General features: G+C 33.0%; 1 protein-coding gene and 1 pseudogene across 2 annotated transcripts; one reads left to right on the forward strand and one right to left on the reverse strand.

The window, feature by feature from the left end:
* Positions 1–3410: 3410 nt before the first annotated feature.
* Positions 3411–7177, forward strand: LOC114407515 (probable L-cysteine desulfhydrase, chloroplastic). Of its 2 annotated transcripts, none has more exons than XM_028370638.1 (2): positions 3411–4907; positions 6525–7177. In XM_028370638.1, the coding sequence occupies exon 1, from the start codon at positions 3548–3550 to the stop codon at positions 4901–4903; it is 1356 nt and encodes a 451-aa protein (XP_028226439.1). In that variant the 5' UTR covers positions 3411–3547; the 3' UTR covers positions 4904–4907; positions 6525–7177. The 2 variants fall into 2 exon arrangements, with proteins under 2 accessions (XP_028226439.1, XP_028226438.1); XM_028370637.1 differs by lacking the exon at positions 6525–7177 and adding an exon at positions 6060–6324.
* A 1423-nt stretch (positions 7178–8600) lies between these two features.
* LOC114405324 lies at positions 8601–11021 on the reverse strand (annotated as a pseudogene).
* Between the last annotated feature and the right edge of the window lie 1160 nt (positions 11022–12181).

Raw genomic sequence — 12181 nt, forward strand, 5'->3', positions numbered from 1 at the left:
ACATATAAATTTATTGATAGGGACATGTTTAGATTAAAGTTTAGAAAGTACTCTTTCAACTTTAATCGAAACATACATTTTTATCTCATAACTGACTGTACCCCATTGATCAATTAGCTTTCTAAAAACCCTCCATGTTGTTTGTTCATGAACTGTTGTTTATATATAGTAATCCATGAAAGACATTTTTTTCCTTATGAGTAGCAATCCTTATTTTTTGGAAGGCGAGGAGCAATCCTTATGAATAAAATCAAGGATTCAACTGGATTCACCTCGGCGTCATTAAAATGCATGATAAACTTTAAAAAGTAAATAAAATTAACTAATTAATCGAAAGAAATTTCTTATCATTTCAAGTTTGTACATATTTGTAATCATGGATTAACTAAAATTGCATAACTAGAAAAATAATATGTTATGATTCTTCTCTTTTTTTCATGCCTTATTTTGGAGGTTTTTTAATTTCATTTTTCTTATTGCAGTTGTACGTTTCAAAAGTATCATGTTCAAGTTGTCTCAACTCTCAAGATTACTATGAAAACACACACTTCTATTGAATTGTGTGAATTGGGAGGGGGGGGGGGGGGTGCAATAAGGAGGGAGTGAAAAGTGGGAAAAATCTGTGACCTTTCACCGTACACGAATTCCTTCTTGAAAATTAGACCAAATTCATCACCTAAAAACGTGTCCTTCATATTTCTAAATTCTAATCGTTATTTGTCTTTACAACTGCTATAAAAAAGAGACATAATAGTGTTACTAATGTTGAAATAATAATTACTGCAACAACACATTTTTTTTAAGACTTCTCCGGAGTATACCAGTTCCATCATACATCTCCGTTTTTGCTTGAAAAATGGTACTTGACAGGATCCAAACAAGAACTAACTTGAGACACATTTCTGTTAAATACAATAAGGACAACATTTCTCTTTTAGCATGTATTAAGGGCTGTAATCGGTGGTGGACTGTAATGCCACACGTCTTTGTTGTTTACATTCGAGACTAAAACAAGTATTATCTATCATAACTTGGCACTGATAGGAGTTGAATAACTAGGCAGTGGTTTTCTAGTATTTGCAGCATGATGGGGCTAAAAAAATCAATATGTTGGGTAAATTTATGTAGGGACTGGAAGTATTCATTGATGTACTAACACTGTAACAAGAACAGGTTCCTTATGCAGGGGCCGCATTTATACGCTGTTTGGTGTGCTATTTTGGAAGCAATTGGCTTTTCATGTAAAAAGGTTTGCTACCTCTTATTATATAAAATTTACTTGACTTATAACAAAAAACACTAGTTCGAAACACTATGGTCCTGCTTGTTATGTTTTTTCTTTTTTTAAGAAATCATAATTTTGAAGTATTTAATTTAAAAGCTTTTTCATAGCTTTGTTTTAAGATAAATAGTCACTTTTATCCCTCAATATGTAATTCGTTGATAAATGCGTCTCTGAAACATGAAAATATAAAATTTAGTCTCTAAAAGTGTAAAAAGGGCAACAAATATATTCAACCGTTAATAAAATAACCTACATGGCACGGAGGGACAAATTATTGTCAATGTAGATTGCCAACATAAGGACATATTTGTTATAATATTTTTTTGACTTTTCGTCTTCCCAATCCGCTCACAAATGCGTCTCTAAAAGATGAAAAATACAAAATTTAGTCCTCGAAAGTATAAAAAGTACGACAAAAATATTCAGACATTAGTAATAAACTGTGACTAATTATTACTATTAGGTGTTTATAATTTACTGTTCCTATTCATTTAATATTTATGTAATATATTTTTTAAATTACATTTTAATATATATTTTTATTATTTTGATTTCCTCGACAAACCTTCATCTTTGCTGTTAAAAAAAACTTTATTTTATATCTTATAATGTTATCAAATTTCTACTAAATTTTTCACTTTCAATCTTTAAAATTATTTCATATCCTAAATTCAACTTAAGTATCCTTATATTTAGATTGAAAATAATATGTCGAGAGTTTTGAGTAGAAAAAATACGACTGACCGCGGGACCAAATTTATTTATTTATTTTAAAAAAAGAATTTAATCAACTATTTTTTTTTTAAAAAAAAGTCTCACAAAATTTAAACTAGATAAAAGTAAAGTGAAATTATAAGTCTTTTTCCTTAATCAATAAAATGTATATATATACCTCAAATATGAAAGAATACATTGGATAAATCTTATGTGCTTCCACTCGAGACAACACTTATTATACATAATATGAATAAAATGAAAACAGTTACTAACAAATAAAGAACCCAACTAAATTTAAATAAAAAAATACAATAATGTTCAAATTAATACAAATGTTAACTTCAAAATAAAAAAAAACTAATACATAGGTTTATTCTTTGCCTTTGGAACGTAAAATTCTATTTCTCGTTGATTTAAAGGTTGCAACGACCTTGTATTCCATTAGACATACTGTGACAGAATACATAATAAAGATTAATAATTAATTGAAGAAACAAAAAATTTCAAGAAATAAAAGACTTTTATTTTTTTAAATGGTCACTTAATTATTTTGTATCATAAAAATAAAGAAATTTATTTTATTTTGAAAAATAAGTAGTTATATTGATTAATTAAAAAACTAATTAACAATTTGATAAATGGATAAGTAGTTACATTTTACTATTTTTTGTAATCCTTTTTTCCTATTTTCTCTCCTATACAATTCATTATTAACCTTCGATATATTTGTTATACTTTCTATACTTTCGAGAATTAAGAGTGTGTTTGGTTTGCATCTTCATTTTCTTTTCATTTTCAAAAGATTAAATTTTGAAAATATGTTTGGTTTGACTTCTTATTTTCTGTTTTCAAGAAATAAAAACACTGAAAACGCATTTTCAAAATGAAATGTATTTTTAGATTTGCTTAAAATTATATTCCTTCCACCGCGTTTTCATTTTATCCAAAATGAGGTTCCTGATTTCATCTGAAAACGAGATTTTATTGTTTCTAGTTTTTGGTTCGTTTGGGAAAATATTTTCATTTAAAATGAAAACATAAAACAACCAAACCAAACATCTCATACATTTTGCATTTTCATCTTTGAGGGATATATTTGTCAGCGGGTGGGAAGACGAAAAATTAAAAAAATATTATGACAAATATGTCTTATAATGGCAATCCACGTATGCTATTTTATTAAGGGTGACGAACGAAAATTAACGGTCAAATATATTTGTCGCACTTTTTATATTTACATGAATTAAATTTTATATTTTCAGAAACTTATTTGTTAGTAAATTGCACTTTGAGGGATTTAGAAACCGAAAAACATTAAAGTCTAATGAAAATAAAAAGTTACTTTGAGTAGCTTCGTATAAAATCAATTTTATTTGAAAGTAGGTGTTATGATTGTAAATATAAACAGATGTTTGATTAATTTGAAATAACTATACATGATTTTTGGCGATAAGCAGAGAGTAATGCGTTTTCAAACTTGTTCCGGCATTCATTTCCAGTGCCTTGCATGTGCCTCTATTCCTCATTTCTCAATCCCCAATCCCAATGTCTTCCACCACCATTCACGAAAACAACCACCACAACGGCTCCCACATACCCAAAAAACCCAAACTCTCTTCCACCTTCATAACTCCGTCGGAAATCGAATCCGAATTCGGCCACCACGACGCTGCCGTCGCGCGCATCAACAACGGCAGCTTCGGGTGCTGCCCGGCCTCCATCCTCGCCGCGCAGCGCCGCTGGCAGCTCCAGTACCTCCGCCAACCCGACCACTTCTACTTCAACGATCTCCAATCCGGCATCCTCCAATCCCGAACCCTAATCAAGGACCTCGTCAACGCCGACCACGTCAATGAGATCTCCATCGTCGACAACGCCACCACCGCCGCCGCCATCGTCCTCCAACACACCGCCTGGAACTTCCGCGAAGGGAAGTTCCAAAAAGGCGACGTCGTCCTCATGCTCCACTACGCCTACGGCGCCGTTAAGAAATCCATGGAAGCCTACGTCACGCGCGCCGGAGGTAACGTCGTTGAGGTCCCGTTACCTTTCCCCGTTAATTCCAACGACGAGATCGTTTCCGAGTTTAGAAAAGCTTTGGAGAGAGGAAAGAGTAACGGAAATAGGGTTAGGTTAGCGGTGATAGATCACGTGACTTCCATGCCATGTGTTGTTATTCCCGTTAAAGAGTTGATTCAGATTTGCAGGGAGGAAGGGGTAGATCAGGTTTTTGTCGACGCTGCACATTCCATTGGGTGCACTGATGTTGATATGAAGGAGATTGGTGCTGATTTTTATACTAGTAATTTGCACAAGTGGTTCTTTTGTCCACCTTCAATTGCGTTTTTGTACACTCGTAGGAACCTTAAGGGTACTGATCCTGGTTCTGATTTGCATCACCCTGTGGTGTCTCATGAGTATGGAAATGGTTTGGCTGTGGAGAGTGCTTGGATTGGGACCAGGGATTATAGTGCTCAGTTGGTGGTTCCGGCGGCGGTGGAGTTTGTTAACCGGTTTGAAGGAGGGATTGAGGGGATCAAGAAGAGGAATCATGAGGCTGTTGTGGAGATGGGGGAGATGCTGGCGAAGGCGTGGGGGACTCGGCTAGGGAGTCCCCCGCATATGTGTGCTAGCATGGTTATGGTTGGCTTGCCGGCTTGTTTGGGAATTGGGAGTGATTCTGATGCCCTCAAGTTGAGGACACATTTGAGGGATGCTTTTGGCGTTGAGGTTCCAATATACTATAGATCGCCGAGAGAGGGAGAAGTTGGGGTGGTTACTGGATATGCGAGGATTTCTCATCAGGTGTATAACAAGGTTGATGACTATTACAAGTTTAGGGATGCGGTTAACCAGCTTGTGCAAAATGGGTTCACTTGTGTTGTTCTTTCGTCGGATTGAAGAGGTTTGCTCCGACCTCCTTTGAATTGTACTTCATTTTTAACAATAAATGTTTTTGCAAATGTCAAGTCTGCATTGGAACTAGATGTATGAATGCAGTGAAGCTGGTGATTGTGCCGTAATGTGGTGCCAATTCCATTGACAAATGTCATTATAAATAAAAGTTTTTGACTTTGACTTTGGCCAATTCCATGTTAGTATTTGACTCAATCTAAAAATTTTATTTCTGCAATTTTGTGGCATCAACATGGTTTGTCCCTTTGCATTTTATATGTTGGAAGAGGAACAGTGCAGGTATAACAAGAGTAAACATAATGGATTCTCATTATTTTTTCTAAATAATTGGAAATTTGCAAGGCCTCAAAAGGAAATTGTTTTTCTATCTTATTAAAGAGTTTAATAATGGCCATGAACTGTCAGCGTAAAAACTTTTACTTTGTCAACCAATAAAAAATCAGTGTTGGTATGACTTTAGAGGTAGTTAATTTTAAAGTCAATAAACCTACTATACTTTTTTTTAGGCAAGTAAACTTACTATACATGATGATTTATAATTTATGACACTGTAAAATTACTCATAACCTATTTCTCATTTGACCTAAATCTTATATCTAAATATCTAATTCCATTCAATTTAAAATTTATGGTTCCTCTTCCTTACATTTCTTTATTGTTGTTTAATATTGATAATGATGGTTATCATGATCATGTCCGTTTGGTATTATTATCTTCACTAGTTATACTTGGCATCTTTTTCTTTGCAAACTGTAACTTTTTACCATAGGGTTCTTTTGTTCTGTACTTGTCCATTGAAACCATTACTTCTATAAAATGCTTCTCATTCGAACAAGATTCAACGAAGGGTAAATTAATATTTCCTTCATAAAGCATAATGCATTACTGAAAATAAGTTGCTACTATATGTTTTCATGCTTCTAACCTTAGGAAAGAGCAAGTGCCTCATTCTTGGTTGGTACCACTTGTAAAATATATGTTTGAGGTTTTGGTACATTATACAAGTTATAGAGGTAGAACATTCTTTTGAAATTGTTAAGAGTAAATGCGATCTTTTATTTGCTTTGTTCTTAATCTTCTAGCTGTGTACGGTGTTATATTTGGTATTGCTCTAATTAGAGTGATATTCTTTTATTTGCAGTTGAGTGGTATCACTGTTGTCTTTCTGATGAATGAAAGCGCAATCATTTATGATTGCTTGCAAGCTTGACTAGTTTTGATGGTTTTGGTACCATAGACTGCAGCTTTGCTGCGAAGAATTCCTTAGAAGTAACTTCAATGTTGAGGTCTATGGAAATATTCTTGTATATATAATCGTCATTCTCAGATGATTTGATGCCTTTAAATTGTGCCAACTTAAGTTAAACTTGTTCAAGTTTATATAAAAAAATTTCCATAATCTTTTAGGTTTGATATTTTAGGATTAATATTGCAGTGCTTTAATGTTTTCAAAGATTTTGCAAGAAATGGTGAAGTGAAAATAATAAAATATATTGTTTTAAACCTTTTTCATACAAATCTTTTCATCAACAAAGTACTTTTTTTTCCTAGTATGACAATATTTTTAAATGTTTTGTTGTTAATTTAATTTTCAATTATCTTTCAGGATATGTTTAGTTCACAAAAAACATCTTGGTTGATTTTCTTATCAATCATATCTGCCCGTTGAATATCACTGCCATTTTCATTTTTCAAGCATTCCTACTACGCACATACATACATGTCCGAGTACCAAAGTTGCATAACCATAAAATTCCCATCTCATTTGTGTAGTCCCCCCATGCCAAAATTTCATAGAGATTCAAAGTACTCCGTACTCCCTGTTCCAACAAGAAGCCCTATTGGTAGTCATCATCACCACCCTTTATGCCATGTTGCATAACCTATACTCCAATTGTTAGAGGTTTATGTTAAAGAGGAATTTGGTTTGGTTATTGGAACGTGCTCTGTTTCTGTGGGTTCTGTTGTGTATTGCAAGTTGTGGATGGGGGAACATTTTTGTTTGTTTTCGTTTCAATTAGCTATAGGGGTGGATTTTGTTTGGATGATGGGGATTTGATTGGCTTCATAGATGTTGGTTCATGGTGCTCTCACTGACAGTTCTGGTTATTTTATTTACGATGATTTGAAGTGTGGCATCCGTAGGTAGAGGTAGGGATGATTTCTTGTATTTCATGGTTGAAAAGGGACAGATTCAAAGATTGTAACTAAAGATTATTTAAATAGGTGATAATGATTTTCAGCACTCACATGACGTGCAGAAAAACATGTGAAGTTCAGTGTGTTTGGTTGCTCATCAGAAAAAGATGGATGCCCGTCTAATAGAAGCAAATTATACTAGTTTTTGCGTCATTTTTATGGATTAAACGTGAAAAATTGATAATACTAGTGTTTTCAAAGGGTAATCAGACACGCACGTCATGCATGATAATGATTTTGTAAGCTAAGGACTTGTTGGATTTAACCAAATCAAAATGTTCCTGGTTTTTATTTTTATCAATGATTATAATGATATTATCTTATTTTAAATTTTGAAATAGTTGTACCAAAAGTAATGAAAACAAGTTTCTGTCTGTATGAAAGGTTAAACTTTTGTGATTATGTAATTTTATTGGGTTCACCGATGCTCTTAATTTGGCTACTGGCTGAAGCTTTTGTCTCAATGGATACGTAATTGTTGACAAAGGACTAATCTGAAGTATTCAATTTAATGAGTTTGTCTGGTCCAATCTTGGTTAAACACGAGTAAGTAGTAACCCCGTACCAGAGGGTTGGGTATGCCTTTGGTTAACAAAAAGAATGCATAATTTGACTGGATGTAGTCCTTTTGGGTATTGTTTGATACAACAGAAAAGTAGATGAGTCGTAATGGAAGGAAAAGATGGAAAAAACTGTTCTTTCTTATATTTGGAACAAAAATGATATTTTTTCTTGTGTTCTTCTTTATAAAACTCAATTATTTAATTTATTAAAATTAAAAAAATGACTAATTTAATTAATAATAATAAATTTATTTTAAATTTATATATTTTAAAAACTATCATTATTATTAATTTATCTTTTAAAAGTAATTAATGAAATGAACATTACATATTCGGTCTTATAAAAAAATAAATGTCATTTCGAACTTGAATCTTTTATATATATATATATATATATATATATATATATATATATATAAAGTATTTAGTATAAAAAAATGAAAATATAATGGTCTCCTTCAAATATTTTTTTCTTCTCAATTTGAAGAGAGAAATACTGAAATAGGTGCTTGGGGACGAGTTACTTGTTTTCTGTTTAGTCCAAAATTTTAATAAGGTTAATTGTTTAAGCCCAAATTTGATCCTATAAAGACTAGATAATATATAAGACAAAATTAGATCAATGTAGATAAAATATTATTTATTAAAATTATTTTATTAATAGATAATTGTTTTAAAAAATAGATATTGAACCGGAATCGGATTAAGACGATCTGAAGTAGTATAACTCAAAAGTGCGAAGAAGACTATTATATGGATATAGAGACAAAAACATCCTTAATATACAAGTCTTTTTATTTAAGATATTTATTGTCGTTTTATATACAATTTTTTTAAAACTTTTATTTTTTAAACAACAAAACAATTTAAAAAATTATCTCATTATTTATTTATTTATTTTTCCTTCTCTTCTTCCTAAATCAAAGAGGAAATCTCTAGGCATTCAGTAAACTTAGTAAATCTCTAGGCAAAACAAGGTTCTATCCTAGGTTCTACTATATACAGTCTAATTCTGTACAAGAAACCCAATTTCGTAAGGAATGCCTCTATTTAGCAACCATTGGTCTGTTTGGACAAACCGACCAACTGTGTAACTAACCATTTGATCTCTCTCAAAAATTGTACTGTATCCATTCCACTTGACCCTCTTGTCAGTTCTTGTCTCTATGGCATTGTCACTCCATTTACACCAACCTTTTGGATGTATCACATCTCCTATAAATGATTCCATTATGATCGTTCTTGAGTACTCACTATATGGGGATCGCAAGTAAGTGGTAGCATTAAGAGTATTCATGTTTTGTCCATGTGCTGTGATGGTGTAGTTTTGAATCACTAACCCTGTTGTCTGATGCTTGTCTAACCTGGATTGTGCACTCACAACATTTCTTCTTAAAACCAAATCAGAGGAATTTCGAGGCTTCACTATGATATGTGAGTTTTGAGTTACACGGCCAAGAATCTCGCAGTCTCGGTAGAATTGGCGTTGAGCTACTGCCAACAAGGTTCCTTCGTTACCATCAATTTTGCAGTTGAAGAATGCTGAGTGATCAGAAAGGACTAGGAGTGTCGGTGCTCCTCCAATGTCAGCTGGGGCTGTGAAACCCATGTCTTTGCAGATGAATCCTTTCCCCATTACCACTGCATTTCACAAGAGCCCAAGTTAAAACAAAATGTCACGTTTGGTGTTACTTGCTTCTTAAGTACCCTCCAAAACTAAAAGGAAGAAAAGGGTGTTGAAGGCAAGTAAGTATTGCACGACCACAGTTACACACTTAACCAGAAGTTCAAGTAAATATTAAAATGACTCTAGCACATAATTCAACATGGTTTGCTATTATTTTAAGATTTAATTATTCATTAGGTTCCGATATACATGATAACATATTTTGTTTTAAGTCTTTATAGCTAAAAGTTCAACATTTTAGTTCCTCTACAAATATTTTGTTACGTTTTGGTTCTTATATCTATTTTGTTGCCATTTTACACTACCATAAATCTGAGAGACAAGAACATAAAAGTACTTGTATATATGAAGACTAAAACATAAATTTTTTACCTATAGAGACTAAAATAAAAAAAACTAGAATAATAGAGAGACTAAATGATTAATTGAACCTTATTTTAATACATACTCTGAAGTCTGAACTCTTGATTATTTGGTTGTTCTTATAAGTACTGTAGTTACTAAAAAATTGCTCATTGGAGGCATATTGTTAATGTTGAGGAGCTTACCGAAAGTAGCTGCTCGAAAGGAGGTTGTGAGTGTCTTGGGGTCTCTTGTGTTGGAATCAGTGACAATGGTATGCGCAGGTCCATCACCATACATGAACACTTGGTTTACACCCTTAGGAATCACCACTCTCTTCTCATACTTACCTCTTTTCACATAAATAACACATGCTATCGTTTTATTCTTTGGACATGCATTGAGTACTGAGTCAGCTATGGTCGACAAATGACGTCTTCCATATTGAGCCACAACCACATTTATTGGCCATTGTTCACCACCACCATTATCTCCTTGATTAGACTCTATCATTTTTCTCTCTGTTGCTGGGAACCACCTTGGAAATTCTTCTAGCATAAGTCGTGCTTCTCTTCTATTAGGCCTCTCAGAGAAATTATGAACAATGGATAAGGCTATCCTCGTGAGAAGAACTGGAACTTTCAATGAATACCCCAAAACCTCATAGCTTTAATTTATTCGCATTAATTCATCAGAACAAGTGTGTTGGTACGAAATGACAGCACTTAGGCTGTTCATCACATCATCTAGGTTCAGTTTGCACAACTCTACATGAAAACTTGCCACGAAATACAAAGATTGTAATTCTTCAATTCCTAAACTCAGCAGTTCCAAACAATCCTTATATGACTCTTGCTGCAGAAGCGTGAGGCTCCGTCAAGACGAGGTTTTGGCCTAATCACCAGCAACAATTCCGTGAGGGTTGCATTGATAGCCGCTTTCAAAACTGTGGCTTTCTCACCAACGTGCTTCAGCATGCGGAAACAGCTTTCTGGATCCTCCGTTTTGGAGCAAACGGAGAGAAGAGTCTTCACATTCTTCCCTGCGTCTTGTTTGGGACCGTCTGTGTGTGCAACTACAGAAACGGTGACCATTGCAATGGCGATCATGGATGCCACCATAATCGCTATGTTAAACGTCAACCTTTCCTTCTCTTTTGAATCATCATCCATTTTGTTATGATCTCTTCCAAAAAGCTGCTAATTCAAAGTCATGATCATAAAGCGTGATTATACTTCTTAATCTATGATAAGTCATCACTCTTCTTGTTTCATGTGACATGATAATAATGCTGAAAATGAGAATCCCTCATGATTGTGATGATAATTATGATGATGATGATGTTGGGTTTGTCTTTGTTATGAATATCATACTCATAATTTTGGTGCTTCGGTGGTCATGGCTAGTTGCACTGACACAGCTATTTTTAGGAAGTTGTATACGAATAGACAGATGTTTTTGTACTGGAGTTCCTTATTGTACGGTTGTCTGAGACAACCTCGTTTGACTCAAAACGCTTTTTATGCGTGGAATATACTCGTACCCAGCAAATTACTATAACCAACTTAATCCGTTATCATGCATTGGTACGCATTTGATTCAAGCAATTTATTCAAGAGTTCTTTTTTTTTTTTTTTTTACCAAAGAATTGTGTTATTTATATACTAATATTTTTCTACAATATTTTCCACACCACTTTTTTTTTATCTTTTTCTGTTACATATTTACATTATTCATGTAATTACATACGTCTTTCTCTTCTTATTTTTTGTACAATAAAATTGTCCACGATTTTTATTGTACAAAATTAATTTCTTAAATTCTGCAACAGATCACAAACTAAGAAGAAAATAATTCGATACTCATTTTAGGCAACAGGGTACACCTCTGGAATAGCTTGATAGTATGTATATAAGACACTTGGAAAAAAATTGTTTGTATTCTTTATAAGTTCATTTTAAAATTGTCTCTTCCATTGATTACTTTTTTAAGTATAATAAATTTAATTATTTTACAGTTTTTGTAGTAAATAAAAAATAATCAAGTATGTAATACTCTTTGTAGTAGCGATCCTTATCTATCGTATTAACAATCGAAAAATGATGAAAAGAAAAAATCCTTATTTAACAAGGCTTCTTACTATACCTATGAATTCTATTGGATCCAAAAATGATACATTGGAAGAATCATCTAAGTCTTCCACTATCACTAGGTTGATTGTTTGGCTCCTGTATCTTCCAAAAGGAAAAAAGATCTCTGAAGCTATTTACAAATATTTTTTCTTCTTACGGTTTTTCGTGGGCAGTCACACGCGTGTGCAAGTCATATTACTTTTTTCCCTATATGCGACACACAACGGCACAGCCTCAGCCTCGGCTCACGGTTTTTTAGTATTTTTTTTTAGATATTAATTTTGTTATGATTAAACATATAATAAAAAATTAAATATATTTTCATATATAAATTTTTAAT

Source organism: Glycine soja, chromosome 3, assembly GCF_004193775.1.
Source record: "Glycine soja cultivar W05 chromosome 3, ASM419377v2, whole genome shotgun sequence".
In the NCBI taxonomy this organism is placed as follows: domain Eukaryota; kingdom Viridiplantae; phylum Streptophyta; class Magnoliopsida; order Fabales; family Fabaceae; genus Glycine; species Glycine soja.

Bases quoted from the DNA above. Each gene is read 5' to 3' on its own strand.
- LOC114407515 (XM_028370638.1), top strand. From the start codon at position 3,548: ATGTCTTCCACCACCATTCACGAAAACAACCACCACAACGGCTCCCAC.